The sequence below is a fragment of the Meleagris gallopavo genome, chromosome 2, assembly GCF_905368555.1.
Source record: "Meleagris gallopavo chromosome 2, MGAL_WU_HG_1.1, whole genome shotgun sequence".
NCBI lineage: Eukaryota > Metazoa > Chordata > Aves > Galliformes > Phasianidae > Meleagris > Meleagris gallopavo.
In genome coordinates, this window is record NC_139405.1 from 23,046,715 (window position 1) to 23,063,286 (window position 16,572).

The 16,572-nt window shown below is 37.5% G+C and overlaps 1 protein-coding gene across 4 annotated transcripts in view; it reads left to right on the forward strand.

The window, feature by feature from the left end:
• Window positions 1-16,572, forward strand: part of EML4 (EMAP like 4) — a 151,128-nt gene that overhangs the window by 67,566 nt on the left and 66,990 nt on the right. For all 4 annotated transcript variants that reach the window (XM_085219333.1, XM_010706753.4, XM_010706754.4 and 1 more), the window contains exon 2: window positions 12,308-12,490. In XM_085219333.1, coding sequence (XP_085075459.1) covers window positions 12,308-12,490 — 183 coding nt within the window. The remainder of the gene's footprint in view (window positions 1-12,307; window positions 12,491-16,572) is intronic.

The following is a 16,572-nucleotide window of genomic DNA, read 5'->3' on the forward strand; positions in this document are numbered from 1 at the left end:
AAACAGTAGCAGCCACAGCAGCAGGAGAGCTGTGAGCAATGCTTTCCACCCACACCTTGTTTATAGGAAGTGCTAACTTCAGGCTTCACTGGGACTGTTTAGTCGCTGATGTAATAAAACAAAGGACTGTGGCTAAAGAACTAGTTAGGTTTTTAATTGTATTTATGATCAATTCCCCTTTTTGAGGGTGGCTATCAACTTGTACCAGTGTAGGTATTTCTGCTTCCTGTCTGCTCTGTTTTCTGTGACATGTAGAATGGAAATACTCTCTTCATTTCTCAATGCTTGCTCTTCTGTGGCAACTGAAATGAAGCTGACTATTAATGTGCAGTGAGTGGCTGCAGATAGCAGCTCACAGCCTGTCTGTGTGGGAGTTGCAGAGCTTGTGCTTCATCCTCAGACTGGAGCAGATAGCCTAGTTGTGTTCGTACCAACACTGCTTCGAACAGAGGAGATTTATTTCTTTTCTGTTTTTTAAAAAAATACCCTGGTATTGGGTGCACCTGCAGTCAGCACTAGATGTGATATGGGTGTCCCTCTTGTGCCAAAGCTGCGAGCAGTTATAAAAGTCAGGGAGGCATCTTAGAGGAGGAAAACTGAAATGTGTTTTAGGCCTGCTGCTCTCAGCATCCTGCTGCATCTAGGTCATGATTAAAGAGGTCTGGTCTCATGTTCCCAAAAACCAATGGTCCTTAAAAAAAAAAAAAATAGTAAAAGGAAGCCTTCTGTCTATTCTTGCCTACACAAAGAGTATGGCTGGGGCCCTGAGCAACCTGAGCTAGTGCTTGACTTAGCCAGTCATGGCTGGGGGGGTGGGCTGGAACTGGATGATCCTTGAGATCCATTCCAAGCCCTTCTGTGAGATATTGTAACATTCATAAGGTTGCATCTTCTTGTTGCATCTTCTGGATGCAGCACTAAATGTAACCTGATCTGCACTAGATAGAGCACTTCATCCAGAAGTGCTTGTCTCTTCGTACAGCTTAAAATTCACAGGTAAGGGAACGTATTGTCATTTTTTGCTTGCAGATAAGAAAATATAAGGAAGGACAATGACTTTGCAAGGTCACTTTAGCTTGTCAGAGAAAAGTGGGAGTAGAAGGAACTCATATACCTGAAATACCAAAAAACTAAGATAATACATGTTGATAAGCCTCTTCCCAAGAAAATCTTTTCATTTATCTGAAATGGCTGTGTCATGTAACTCAGACATATAATAACCAGAGAGTACCCTCATGTGTATGCTGGCCTGGTGATGTGGCACTGGAGCCCACAGGACCTCGTCCTTCACAGCAGACTGAGAGGGACTACATTCTCTTCAGAAGCAAGGGGTGTTTCAGGATGGGGACCTCAAGGGATGCCAGTAGCACAAAAATGAGTTTCAGTGGGCTGATGGTGAGGAGTATGGCATCCACAAGAGGGTCACTGTGGATTTTAGGAGAGATGAAGAGCAGTCTGCACTGCAAGGCTGAATTTTGACCTTGAAACTGTACTACAAAGGATGGGCTGGGCCAGCTTTCCCTTAAGCTTTAAGGAAGATAACAATGAGAGAGAACAGCATGCATTATGCTGTGTTTCATATCAATATCAGTTAATGAATCTCTTTAACCAGTCAGTACTCTAATACACGCATTTTTGTGTGCCCATCATTCCAAGAGGCAAACGTTCCTCTTGTGTAAACGTAATACTAAATCAACATAACATCCTATAGCTTGTAAAATACTGCTAAAAAAACCTAAATACTAAAAAAAGCAAACGCTGACAGAGGCACAACCCATGCAACACAGATTCATAAAGAGGCAGTTTGAGTAGAAACATATTTATTTGGGAAGGGAAATTTAATAAAATAGACCATGGCTCTCTGTTTTTCTTGACTTGATGGACAGCTGCATTTATGATAGAGTGGGTTAGAACAGCACAGAGTGAGATCAAATAAACTTTGTACAGTGGCTTTTTTGATGTTACCAATTAGATACTTATCTATGAGTCTTGAGGGAAGGAAAAAAGAGCAGCAAGTGTAGCATCCAGCACAATTAATTTCAGAAATGTTCCAACATTTCCTTTTAGACACACAGTGCCTAACTGGATTCCTAGATAACATAAGCTGGAGATCATTCATTTGTGTGTCATGATTTGAGATGAGTAAAATTTTGCAAATAAACACTGCATGGTACAAAATAAATTGAATCTGTAGAAGAGAGTGTGTTGCTTTGACTGATGTTATCTCAATGATCTCAGTGCTCTTCTGTTTTGCTTTTGAAATTAGACACCACAACTGATGAGAATACAATGAATATAGTGAGTAGAAAAAGCTTTCCTCCAGGGCAAAAGTGTTCTTTTTAGAAGCTCAAACAAAAACTTAGATAGGTTTGTTGCCTTAATGAACAAAAAATGTTTAAGGTATTGGAGGGTGTCCATAAGCCTCAGATTAAAACTACGTTGGTACTACTGAATACTGTTTTGAGACAGAGGAGATTTGCTGCAGAGATGGTAAATGTTGAGTTTTGCCTGAGTTGTTGCAAGCTGATGTTTGAATGCTTTGCAAACTGGATTTTATTTGCACATTAGTGAAATAAATTGTCTTGGAAAATTGGCAGTAAACTGTATGAATTGGAGTTTAAATTCTACAAAAATAGGCCTAAATATACAGACATTGCTCTAAATAGGAATTAATATCATTTCTCTGACAAGAACAGTTAAATAAGTAAACAGAATGCGTGGGGAAGGAGTGAAAGAATCTGACGTGACTATGAGTGCTCTTCTTAATTTTTTTCCTCCTCCACTTACAGACCTTTATACCAACTTCCTTGCCCTGCAGTCATAACTGGTGGGTACTACTTTGTGTAAACGAGTTGGCAAAATATTCTTGGAAAGAAAGATCACTCTGCACAGCATTTGCTGGACCTGCTGTATGATGCTTTGGTATTTTTGTCCAAGCCTGGATAGTACCAGTTCATCTCGAATGGTGCTGAGCAGATCAGTGACAAGCAACACTACTGTCTTTGTAGATTTATGTTGTAATTAAATTTCTTTAATTAAAATGATTATGCATGTGAAGTTGAAGACTAAACATAGAAGACATAATGGGGGTAGTCCTTCAAACCTGTATTTAGGCTTCTGGATCATGTAGGTGTTAAGGTGCAGCCTTTTAATTATTTGATTGTTGTCTCTTCTGAATCAGTCAGTGCTCAGAAATGACAAGTCTACCTAAAAAGCAGTTGCTCGATATTGAGTTGCTTTAAATTTTCTTTGCTTGGCTACCGATGTTATTTTTATGGCAGGACTTTTAGTCTCATTTTTCAAGGATATGAATTTCAACACCAACTTTGCTACAGAACTTATGGTAGTGTCTCAGTAGCCTACCAGTGTTAATTAACCTTTATGGGTTAAGCATGGGATAATACTTGCATTTAACAGATGAAGAGCATAGTTAAAAAGATTAAGGTCAAAAGCATCTGCTAATCACCCAATTTTCTAATTAAGTTATTGCCCAATAAGCAGGACAGCCCCATGCCTGTCAGAAGCCTGATTGCCGTGGGCGTGAGATACCTGGGGAAGCTGACTGGGCTCAGGAGAGAGAGATCCTAGCACTATCATTTTTAGTCTGCTCTGTTTGGTTGGAAAAGTTAGAATCATAGAATCAGTCAGGTTGAAAAAGACCTTAAAGATCATTGAGTTCAACCATGACCTAACCATACTACCCCAACTAACAACCCTCCGTTAAATCGTGTCCCTGGGCACTACATCCAAATGGTTTTTACACACATCCAGGGATGGTGACTCAACTACCTCTCTGGGGAGCCTATTCCAGTGCTTAAAAACCCCTTCTGTAAAAAAGTGTTTCCTAATATCCAACCTAAACTTATCCTGGTGCAACTTAAAGCCATTTCCCCTTGTTCTGTCACCAGCAAGAAGAGACCAAACCCGCTCTTGTTGTAAGCAACTTTCAGATATTGGAAAAGAGCAATAAGGTCTCCCCTTAGCCTCCTTTTCCCCATACTGAACGTCCCAAGTTCCTTCAGTCTTTCCTCATAGGGCATATTCTCCAAGCCCTTTGCAAGCCTTGTTGCCCTTCTTTGGACCTGCTGCAGCACCTCAGTGTCCTTTCCACACTGAGGTGCCCAAAACTGAACACAGTACTCAAAGTGAGGCCTCACCAGTGCTGAGTACAGGGGCAGGATGACTTCCCTAGTCCTGCTCACCACGCCATTCCTGATACAAGCCAGGATGCCATTGGCCTTCTTGGCCACATGGGCACACTACTGGCTCGTATTTAGCTGACTGTCCATCAGTTCACCAAGGTCCCTTTCCATCAGGCAGCTTTCCAGCCACTCCTCCCCAAGCCTCTAGGGTTGCCTGGGGTTGTTGTGACCAAAATGCCGGACTTGACACTTAGCTCTATTGAAATTCATACAGTTAACCTTGGCCCATCGATCCAGTCTATCCAGGTCCCTCTGCAGTGCCCTTCTCCCCTCTAGCAGTCTCTCCCAATTTGGCGTCATCTGCAAGCTTGCTGAAGGTGCTCTCAAGCCCTCATCAAGATCATTAATAAATGTCATTAATAAAGTTACTAATTTATAAATTTTAAATTAGAATGTTAGGACTTTATCATGAATGTATTCACTGTTGTAAATAATGCTGACATTTCTAGCGTAATTATGATATATTTCCAACTTTGTATACTACTGATCTTGAAGACTTTTTCCAATCTAGAGGATTTTAAGACTCAATGTTATTTTTAATGCATGTGCAGTTTATAGTAGAGCAGTTGATTGCAGCAGTCACTGTGAACTATTTTGTTCCTTTGTGAACTTCCAAGCATGTATGTTATATAACAGTAAGAGATGCTGTGCCTCACTTTCTATTGCTGTGACATGAAAACAGGGTACCATCTGATATTAAAAAGAATCTGGGATGACTGGGACTGTTGCTGAACAAGTTATGTAGAGCATCCCACATAGGACCCTGTAGTCATCATGAATTCTACATGTGTTGTTCAGAAGCACTGTTTTGGAAGATAAGGGCATGTCTTGCTGGTTGAAGGCCAAGCATTGAAAAGCTTGAGCTTCAAAAGATTATTGGAGGGATCAGGTGCTAATGCTGGAAAAAGAAAATTCTTAACAAACCACAAGGCATTTTAATTAGTGGGTGGTGAAAATACAGTGAATGGTTTTAGTGCTTAGATGCATCTTAATGGAGATGGAGTTGATAAGAAGTATCCATCTGGAGAAAGGATATTTGAGAGAGAGCCAGCATAATTACCTGCTTCTTCAAATAATTATGTGGATTCCTATGTCAAACAGGAGAAATGTGCAGGAGTGTTGGTTTGTTTTTTTATCCTCAGTCTGCTTATCAAATCTAGTATTGGCCACGTGTGAAATCTGTTCTGTTTCTTGTTAAACTTGGGTGCCCAGTAGATAACACACTTACTGGAAACTTGGGCAAGCTAAACGATCCAGTTAATTAAATACAGAGTGGAGTTGTACACTGTGAATTTTGCGCCAATAAATTTCTAGATTATCAGTATTAAAATGAGTATTTACAGCAGCAGATGTACTGGATTATTACAAAAATATTTTTATCAAAGTGCTGTAACTGTGGTTATTGCAAAGTTAATTTTTCCATGATGTTTTGTGTATTATGCTTTAATCTTTCTCTCTTGCTTTTTTGTGCCAACAAATATATAAATAAATAAATATGAAAGTCTGTGTGCACAGATATGTTCAGCATCCACAAGCAAAACTAATTATTAGAGATGAAAATATAGATCATCACGCATGTCAGACTAACTCTTTAAAATGAGATTGCCTCAAAACATGTGTGGTGTTCTCTGTAATATAGCGTTGCAGTAGTGCAGGTTCACAGATGTGAACTCATTTCAAATCAGTCATTAAACAATCAAAATTTACAAAGATCAGTAGCAGCTGTTGCATTTCAGAATATTCATGTGCTGTAAGAAAATCTTGTGAATCATCGACAGACAGAGCAGGATGCTTGTAATATGGATGTGCAGTATGCTTAATTGAAAAGTCCAAAGGAAACTTTGTTCCACTGTAGTTATGTCTTTGTTCTTATCTTAAAACTTAATGCAGTGCTATGGTGATTTAATTTTATAGTATATGGCACGTTATTTTATTGTTTTTTATATTTGAGTTTTGGGTTCTGTGATTGTCTATAAAGATATACACAGATCTGTACAGATCTGTTCCAGATGGGCCAGTTTTCATTTATCAAAGTCATGCATAAATTCTTGACAGAATAAACCATATTCCTGTCAGGGTTTTAACTGAGGTATTTACGCACACTCTAAATTTTCAGCCTTGAGCAAGAGGTGTTTTTTTTTTTTGTTTAGTTTTTATGGCTCAGTTCTGTATACTTAACATGGTGGACTACACTGATGTATTTTAAAGTGAAAAATGACCACTCTTATTACGTGGTCTATGATTAGAAATGTAGATTACCCTTTAAGATGACTGCTTCTAATGTTTTAGGTGCTTACGGTCCACCAGACATTGCACTTGCATTTTATGGTCTGATTCTGTGGTAGCATCTGTGCAAGGCCAATAGAGAGTAATACATTCTTTTTTGTTTGTTTTTTTTTTTTCACTATCACAAAAGGAGCTAAAATAAGATCGAATAATAAAATGTATATCAGTTCATTGAATTGTTCAGAGAAGATGATTTTCTCAACATGACAGTACTCATGCACTGGTTGAGTGACGGATGATGACATAAGTTCTTTCTGAAAACCTGAACAAATGTTTGTGTGAGAAGAAAATAAAAAGTTTAGCTGGTGTTCAAAGTACCGACATACCATAGGTGAGCTGTGAGAGGGGACCTGTCTACAATGATCTACCTACATTAGTTTCAAAACATCTGCATTACTGTAAAGAAACCTTTTACACCTTTGCAGTTGTAAATGAGATCAAGCAGTGCGTTGTTCTTAATTCTGAATAGAAGAAATGGGGAATGAGGCAAAGTGAGGGAAAAAGTAGGAAAAGAAGTGAATAATACGTGGGGTAATCAACAGTGTTAGAGGCCTGAGTCTTGCATTTGCAACAGGAAAAGTTGGGGAGAACTTCCCACTCAGCTTTCATGTCACTGACTTTAGCCTCCAGGGACACATTAGGAGCTGATAAGGTATCTGTTGGGAAAATCAGGCTTTCTTAATCTTTAGTGTTCGTGTTGTGTGTTTTAATTTGTTTTCATTCCAGTTGTTCCCATGCTCCTTACATGACGTGTCCTTTACAAACCCAGGATTGCATGCTGGCATTTGGAGGAGGTGGAAGTGAAGATACCGTTAGCAAAAGATGTTGGCATCTAATGATTTTTTTTTTTTTTTTTTTTAGTGAATTTTGTATTAAGAATGCAAAACAGAATCTTTGCACCTTTGATAAACTAGTCTAAAGACATGCAAGCAACAGAAAACTACAGAGAATTTTTCCTTCGCTTAACTTGGTAGAAAAAATTTGTTATCTCTCTGGAACTAAAACTCTCAGCCAGAGTCAAATTATTCAGTGGTCTTCAGAACAAAAGTTTCAGGCTGTGCAAATACGTGCCTTCCTGTGCACATGGGCACATCACAGTTCTAGTGAGCAGGGATTCTTTTGGGTCAGTTGTCTTCTGAAATTGTAAGCCAGATTTTTATACCTGTAATTTCTGTTGCATTTCTGTAATAAAAGACTCTTAGTGCTCTGGGGAAAACAGAAAACTGTGTGGGTGCTTTGGCAGACAGTGGTTTAAAAATATCTGTGGTTTGTGTGGTTTTATTGGACAAAATGTAGGATTTTCCATCCTGTGGTTTAGATTTCCAAGTGCTGGAGCTTGTAGAATTTGTTTTTCTGAAATGTTCCTTGTGTCTAAAAGCAAGTCCTTACTTACATTTAGTCAGAGCTGGCAGGAGTTGGCTCCAAGAAGGGATAATGGATACTCTGGAATTGTTTAGGGGCCCCAGTTCAGTTGTAAGATATACATAAATACAAATGTTTTAAATGTAGAGTGCTCAGTTTTCTCTCAGACAGACAGTGATTAAGGGTCATATCTTTCAAATGCTGTTATCCTCACGTACCTGCTCAGTGATACGTGAGAAGGAGAGTGAAAGATGTGTTGGGAGTTCTTAGTGCCTTCACCATGCATTGGATCCCACTGGCAGAGCTCCTTGACAAAGCCTAAGGGAACTTTTGAGCTGCAGGTTTGTTCAGACTGCTGGGAGTGGTTTGATTCATGACTGTGAGAAGTTGCATGGAGCATAATGCATCTGTTTAAGTGCCGCTTGTTGGCTATGAAAAACCAACAGCACATCCCTGCTTAGTTCAAAAGCAGGAGAGTTAATATTTTAATGGCTAAAATTAATAATCAAACTGGTGAAGTATGATAAAATAGCAAATCTTCTCATTTTGGAAGTTATTGTGTGCCGTATGTTTAGACCTAGCATATATTTGCCTTTTTTTGTATTCTAATGCCCTTATCTTACACTGCTTTTCAAGGCGGAAAATCCTCAGGCCCCCATTTACATGGAAATTCCTTAGTTTCACCAGCCAGCAATGCAGATAGTGCTTTCTTCACAATGGATCTTGTTGCAAAGTCCCTCTTGAGAGTAGAGGTTATGGACATCTTGGGAAAAATGACCAGGACATCAGAAATTGTACCATTTGGTTATAACAAAAAATAACCAGATGAAAGTCCCATTGAAAATGACGTGGATTAATTAAAATAAATAGTGAATTTCACTGAAGTCTCTGGCTTGATTTTCTGACCTCATTTCTCTTTTTGAATAAAAGAAGCTCCCTCTGGTTTATTAAGCTGAGTGGCTCATGGAAGGCTTGGATGCCCCATGTGGCATGAGGGAATGGCCAGATGTTTAGGAGTGGGAGAAGAGATAGGAACGATAAATTTAAGTTTTGCTTGTTACTGACTTTGAACTTGCATTAATAAACCTTTTCCTTCAGAAAAGGGAATGGCATGCCCTTGAAGATTGTTTTTTTGTTTAAATTTCTTCTGAAAAGGTTCTCTGGATTAAAAGTATGTGTTTTTAAAGCAAGAAATCCCCCAGAGACAGGTATTTGGAAAACGCACCCTGCAGATTCGTTAAAGTAATCTCAAGGATTGCAGTGGTATTTACTTTCAAGGCATCTTCTTTTAAACTAATTCCTAGCTGATTTACTTTCAAAGCACTGTCAAGAAGGCCATGTTAGAGTTCAGTTGAGTGGTTCGCTTTCATGGGTGAAGTGTTTGGATTGGGAATCATTCATTTTCTGTACTCCTACATGTTGTTTAATTGTCATCACTTAGAACATACCCTGCTTCTGTAGAGTGATAGAGAATACCAAAACGTCTTCACAATGTGTGACTGTGATTCTTGGTCAAACAAAATATTCTCGATTTCCAGGTGATCTTCTTGATGTTAAACTTCTTTCAGTCAATTGTGTTTCATGTGCTGCCCTTGCAGTGCAAAGCAGCTGCTGGTTGTTTTCTTCCATTAAGCACACAGATCATTGTGTTGCCTATTTCTGAGTCAGCTAAATGTCTTAATCTTCTTGATTTCCTTTTTATGTCCCATTTGTACACCTGCCATCTCTGACAGGTTGTTGGGGTTGAGAGTGCTTCTGCATCAACTCACTGGGCTTTGTTTAGGGTCTGAACCTCCATAGCACAAGTAGAGACCAACATTGCTCAACTTCTTCACCATCTTAGTTTATGTTGAGAAGATTGTAAAATTGCAGCTTTCTCTTACATGCAGAAAGTCTTGGCTCTCCACTGGCCCTTGGAAATTTGTAATTAGTGGCAATACTGTGACTTTGAGGCTGGCGGGAGCAATCTAATGGGCCTCTTTTCTGAGGTGCTACAGCTTGGCACAGTCAGTCTTCTCAATACTGGTAGACAGAGGAGGTTAAAAAAATAATAAATTAAAAAAAAGCCCTTGTAGTGCACTTCTGGCTGTGCTCATCAAAGAGAAACCGACAGTGGAGCATTTCCTGGCTTGGTAATTACTGTTATTTGGACTTCACACAAAGAACAGAGCTATGTCTGGCTTCTAAAATGATGGTTTGACATAGCTAAGAGAGAACTACTTAGTTCTTTTACAAATCTTTTATAGTAATGTGCTGCATGTTTGAAGTACCTGGATATTTAACCACTATCAGACTTGTTAATATTTGATTAATTGAAGACTAACAGACAAGGAAAACTAAAAAGCAAGTGAAAAATAAAAGTTAAAAGAAATGTCACACTTTCGTGTTCGCTTAGACTTCTGGTATAATAAGATGAGATGCGAAGATTGTGATAATTACTTTTAAAATAATTGCCAGTGTTTAGTACAGTGTTCATTTTGTCCTGTGCATTTCTTTAAAGGCTAATATTGTGATTACAGCAGCAGTATGAATTATGTGGTTCTTCTTTCAATACACTTTGCTAAAGCTAAAACTCTTCATGACTTAATTGATATAAATTGACCTTAATTCCTTTTTATTTGCTATGTAGATACATGTGTGCTTGTAGGAATATCCTGTAGCTCCTTAAAGCAGATGGGTTTTTATTCTTTGAAAATAGTTTTCAACAGATGAATCCTAAACAGTTCTTTCTAACTGGAGTAGCAGTCATGGTGTGGATTTCTAAAATACCAATGAGAGATCAGAGAACAAGCTGAGTTATAGAATTATTAAAATAACTCTTTAAAAAATGACCTTTTTTTTGTGTAGATGATTTATATTATGGCTGGTGATACTGAAGGCATTTTGTTCAGAGTTCTGATCCATTGTCTCTGGGATTCAGTCTGATTGCATATCTTATGAATTCCTCTACAGTTCTTCTTATTTATTAGCATGTATTATTATTAGCACTAGTATTAACCACGAAGTGATATATTTCTGTTTTTGGTTTGACAAAATAGTGAATTAAGTCACTATGCAAAACTGTTTTCTTTTGGGAGAAGTGTGGTCTTAACTGTTCCTTTCAGTTTAATAAAAATTAACATTTTACTACTGTTATTACTTTGTTTTGTTAATTCCTTGCAGGAATTTTTTTGCTTCGTAAAAGTATCATGATTTTCAGTCGGCTAAGTTCTTACTTCTTCAGTAATGGCTATCGTACATGTAGGCTTTGTATTTTAAAAGCATGGAAGTTGACACTCAAATTTCTTTCATATTTAATTAATTGGAACAGTTTGACTTGTGTTTCACTTATACAAGCTCTTCAAAGGTTAAGCTGTTTAGTGACAAGTTTTTAGTTGTCCTTATATCAATTTTTTTCCTTGTTATTTATCAGATTAGTGAGCTAAAGTTTGGGTTGTATATAATCTCAGTAGTAAGATCCAATGTATTCCCCTAATGTGTGAATTTTCTGTTTGGAATCATTTCATAAAATATTTCATACTGTCTGTTGTAGAGTAAAGGTTACGTTTTGTAAACCATTTCTTCCTGAGTTTTAATAAGATTAAAGCAGGATGGATAAGGAATTCAGTACCTTGTGATTGAGCAATGTATTCTTTTATGGATCTTTTTTAGTGGTTAGACTGTGACTTATTGGAACAGCCAAATATGAAAATCTGTTATGTGTTATTTTGGCTTGGCAGAAATAACGCAAAGAACTGTCAAAAGCAAAGAATATGCAGAAGCTGTAATTTCCTTTTTACCACTGAAGAATAGATTTGGCTGGAGTATGCCTTCAATGCTAATCTATCTCTGTGTGGCCAAGCAGATTTTTGGAACCTTTTTTTAGTGTATTTACTTTCTTTTCACTTCAGGCCAAATGTTATAATAATGTTGTTTTTTTTTTTGTTTTTTTTTTTTGAGCCTGTGCAAGGTGGTGATGTTTAAAAAAACAAAAAAACAAACACCAAAAAAATGTCGGACACTTGTACGTTCCAACTGTATTTTTTTTTAACTTTATATCATTTTAAATTTTCATATCATTTAAAATTCTTCAATGGTACCAAAAGAATGCATTGCAAAATTCGACTGTAGTTTAGCTAGCTTTGTAAATAAACTTAATTTCAGGCTTTATTAAACTGATAAAAGCGTATTTTTCCTTCTACACATCTAACAGAAAGTGATTTCCTCTTCTGCTTACAATGGAGCCATGCTATTTAAGCCTTCTTAGCTGATGACTAGAAATATTTCTATCTTGAAGCATTAATTTGATTTGTTTAATATAATATCTCGTCCTGCTTTGCCTGAACATATTTGTTTGAACATCTTGAGTACTTCAAAAGGATGGGATAGACTTATTCATGCTGTATATGTCTTTCCATGGCTTTTGGTTTAGAACAAAACAATTAAATCTCTCTTTCTACTGTTTCCACTCCATACAGATGACAGCATCTCAGCTGCAAGCACATCTGATGTCCAAGACCGACTTTCAGCCTTAGAGCTGAGAGTACAACAACAAGAAGATGAAATCACTGTCCTAAAAGCAGCGTTGGCTGATGTGCTAAGGCGCCTTGCTATCTCTGAAGACCATGTAGCTTCTGTGAGAAAATCAGCTCCAAGTAAAGGTAAGCTCATGTTTAGTAAATTCTTTCAGTCAGAACATTATCATTTAATATGTTTCCCATCGGTAACTTTTTTTTCCCCCTTTTTGTTTGGAAAAAGCAGGTATATTTTGTGGGAAACAGTGTTCTTTTATCTAGGATTATTTAAATTTTTTAAAACAAACATGTCAACAACAGCAACAACAAAAGCAAAACAAGAAAAACCCTGGATACTGTTTGCACGAATTTGTCTATATTTGCATGAATATTTTGTGATTTTTTTCCCATGAACATTTCCTTTTCTGGAGAACTTTTTTTTTCTCCTTTTTTGGAGGACTATTTGCATTGTTATTGGAATTTACCCCAACTTTAAACTAGAGAGGGAGAACTACAACTATGTATGTTGGTGATATACGTTAGACCTACAACTAAGTAAAAGATTAGGTCGCATTTCAGATAATTTACAGTTCTAGTTCATCATAAATGCATTTATCTCCATGAAATCATGCAGTCCAGAATTTACTGGACTCTTTCTCTGTATTTCAGCCTTCAAGTTCAGCTATTACGCCAACACTGGTATAACACTGAACTGACACACCATACCTGTGTTTGTTAAAGAGGCTGAAAATGTAAAAGCTGACAATGCTGAAAGTTTGAATTGTTTTAGTTATGGCAGAGAGATCAAATTGCTTAATTAAGTGTTTTTGCAGTCTCTCTGCCAGATGGAAGGAAGTGATGATGCTTAATTGGCTTGGATTGTGAATCCTGCCATTCTCTCTTACTTGCTAAATGGTAGACTGTTGTCATCCCTGCTTATAAATGCAGCTTTATCTGTCTGATACGCATCTCCGGTCTCATCAAGATTGAGACATCCTTGTCTAACTCTGTAAATTAAGCTGAAGCAAGTATTTCAGCTAAATCAATCTTTGCTGTCTGCTATCTATTAGGACAAAAAGAAAATGTCTAACTGAGAAAGCATGAGCAAAAGGAATGTAACACAGAACCTTATTCCTGTTTACATGCAGGGGAACTGAGATGTGCACAAGTATGGATAAAGACCTTTGTCTTGGAAGTGTTTGATACCCAGAAAATGTGATGCACATGCCTCATTCTGCAGAATGACTTGTAGCTGTCTACTTCTGGGGATACAGGAGACCTTGGGGCTATACCATGTTCTGCAGGTTAATTTGTTCAGTGAGAAATAGATATATTTTCTTCCTAAAGTGGAAGAGGGAAGATCTAAATATCTTCAACTTTATGAAATTTCTACTAATTAATGACAGCGGCAGTAACTGAGAAAAAGAAGGTGGATGGGAGGGCGGAAGGGTGAGATGGATGCATAAAAGCTTATACACTGCATGTAATTGAATTGAGACTAAATTGGCACTATATTTAAGTTGTGGGTGATGTGAACTCATCTTCAGTTTGCCTAAGGTAACCATGCAACACCTTAGCTTCACTGTTTACCATGAAATCAGCTGCGTATTGACGGCATAAAGGTATCATGAAAGAAAAAGACTGTATACGGCTGTGGGAGGTGGAGAATGAACTAGATATTAATATTGTTTTGATCTTAAACTTTTATAATATTTTATTAAATATTTCAAAATAAAATCACGCACAGCTTTTTGTGATGCTGTGGGTGATTTATTTTGCTTTCTATATTTTAACTGCATTCAGTTGGTGGGGAACCCTTCAAACATTTTAACAAAGGGAAATGTATTATATTCCTGAATGAACAGGATTGGCAGAAGATCTAAATTGTCATACAAAAATAATAGAGGCATTGATTTTAATTTTTCTTTGAAGTATTTCATGAGTGTATAACAGGCTTTTACTAGTTAAGTCATGGTTGTTACAAAGGTTATTGTAATTCTCCAAAACTCTTTCTGGTGTTCATGATTCTGTCAATTTCTGCATTACAGCAATTAGTTTCATATCAAATAATACAGTGTGTTTTTTTTTAATTTCATTTTATTTTCATATTTCACAGAAGTATGTCTCTAATGCAGTACTTGAATACGTGCTGTCATTATTAATGAGCAAAAAGAAAAGATGTGCATGTTTTTCTGAATACATTGAGAGACGTGTTTAATTTGAAGCATGGCAAGGTAGTGAGATAGATGCTTCTGAAATAAACTGAGAAGTAATGGGACTGGAAAAAAAAGGCATCTTGAATCTTTCCATCAGAGTTTTAATCTCAGTAGCAGACAGTATCTAGCCTGCTTTGAGAGAGTCTCTCCTACATGCTGCTGAAATGTTTTCTAAAGCCTCAGTGTTTTTCTATAACCAGTTCAGCAGTGTCTTTGGAGAGAGATTTTTCATAAGCTAAAAATAAGTGCTGTAAAGAGACCAGTTCATGCTGAAAAGAGCAACTACAGATCACTTTTAAACTGATATTTCTCATTCTGAAGTCGATAAGCCAACTTGGTGCGAGAAGAGTTCCCTTCATCCTTTATGGCTAGTATGCCTGCATTGCATATCTGGAAAGCTAATTCTTCTCTTACTTTTTATAGCCCTTTATTTTAGATTGAGTGATTGAATCAACCATAGGTGAGGCTAGAATTTCTTGCATTATCTTTGTAGTCTTTGCTTTTCTTTTTTTCTATGTAGTTTTTGTTGCATACTTATTTTGAATGTAGTCCAGTCTTCAGTGAAAAATTTGACGGAGGCAAGGGTAGATTTCTATTTATACTCCATGGTCTATCATTTAGCAGGTTACTGCCTAAAATTTTGGCTGTCCATCTGCAAGTCAGAAGCAAGCTGCTCTTCATGTGATGCCAGGTGATCTGCAAATTGCTTGAGATAAGGCAGAGAGTTTTTTTGCTGACTTTTGTGTCTCCTAGTCAAGCATGAAGTGCAGACACTAGATAAGGGAAGTACCTTGCAGCAGAATTAGCATGTGTTGTGCTACTGCACAGTGAAAAGCACACAGTGTTGGTGTGGCTTGTCTTCCTCTTTAGGATTTCTCAGTGTAAAATCATTCCAAACAGAAAATCTTTTCAAAATAAAAAGGCTATGATAATACATTTGCATCTCTGCAACAGCTACAAATTTCTACAGAGTAGCAAAATAGCCATGTCTAAAGATGGTGCTGAAGTTTCTTGGAAATATGGAAGGGGTTGGTTAGGGAACAAGTCCTCAGCAGCTACAGGGTTTGGGGGAAGGAGATTGTGATGTATGGGTGAGTTTGAGTTTGTAGGGTTTTTGTTGTTTTGTTTTGTTTTTTTAATAAAAGACTGCGCAAAAAGTTTTTCTTTGGAAGTTCTTTGTTTTTAGCAGCTCTGTGCTCTCATTGCCACATGTACTGATGCTGTTAAAATTCTCAAAACAAAGCTTACCTGGACATTGAAGAAAAGGAAAATGTAAGGCAGCCTGGTACTTGTGGCTGCCAGCAAGATAGACTGACTCAAAGCTGGTGTCTGGTAAACCCATTAAAATCTTTCAGGATGTCAAAATGTATGTAACAGAAGAATTCATCCCTCAAAGTCTTAGTGTGTCTCACAATGGCACCAGTAAAATTGTTCAGGCTCATCACGTTGCTGGGGTAGGTGCTGTTGCCTGAAAGAGTGGTTGACGATGAGAAAGTACACCCTGATCTCTGCCCATAGAGTTCATGTCCTTTCTCTAGACTTCGAAGTAAGGAGGAGGCTTGTCACAGACTAGCCTCCGGGAGAAACATTTCCACTTTTTGGACAAGAACTGATGTCAAATAATTTGCAGGCAAATTTAGGTCACAAAGTAAAATTGAAGCATTTTGAAGAGAGGTTCTCCCGTGACAGTGAGGAGTGGAAACCAGGAGGCATTTATTTTACTTATGGTAGAGGTCTTGGGGATCTGCATTAGCAATTGCAACTGGAAATGCAATTTTTTGAAATTTATTCAGTGAGTTTTTCTAGTAGGAACCTGAGAGTTTTCTGTGCTTTTCTGCTCCCTTCTCTGGTGCAAAATGTCTATTCAGCATGTCCAGAAGAATAAGAAAAATTCTAAACTACTATCTTGTGTCATATTCCATCGCAGTGCACTAATATAAGCAAAATGCTTCAGTTATATTTTCTACCTTCTATCAACAATGGCTTCACTTTCATAACATGCATTTTCATTTA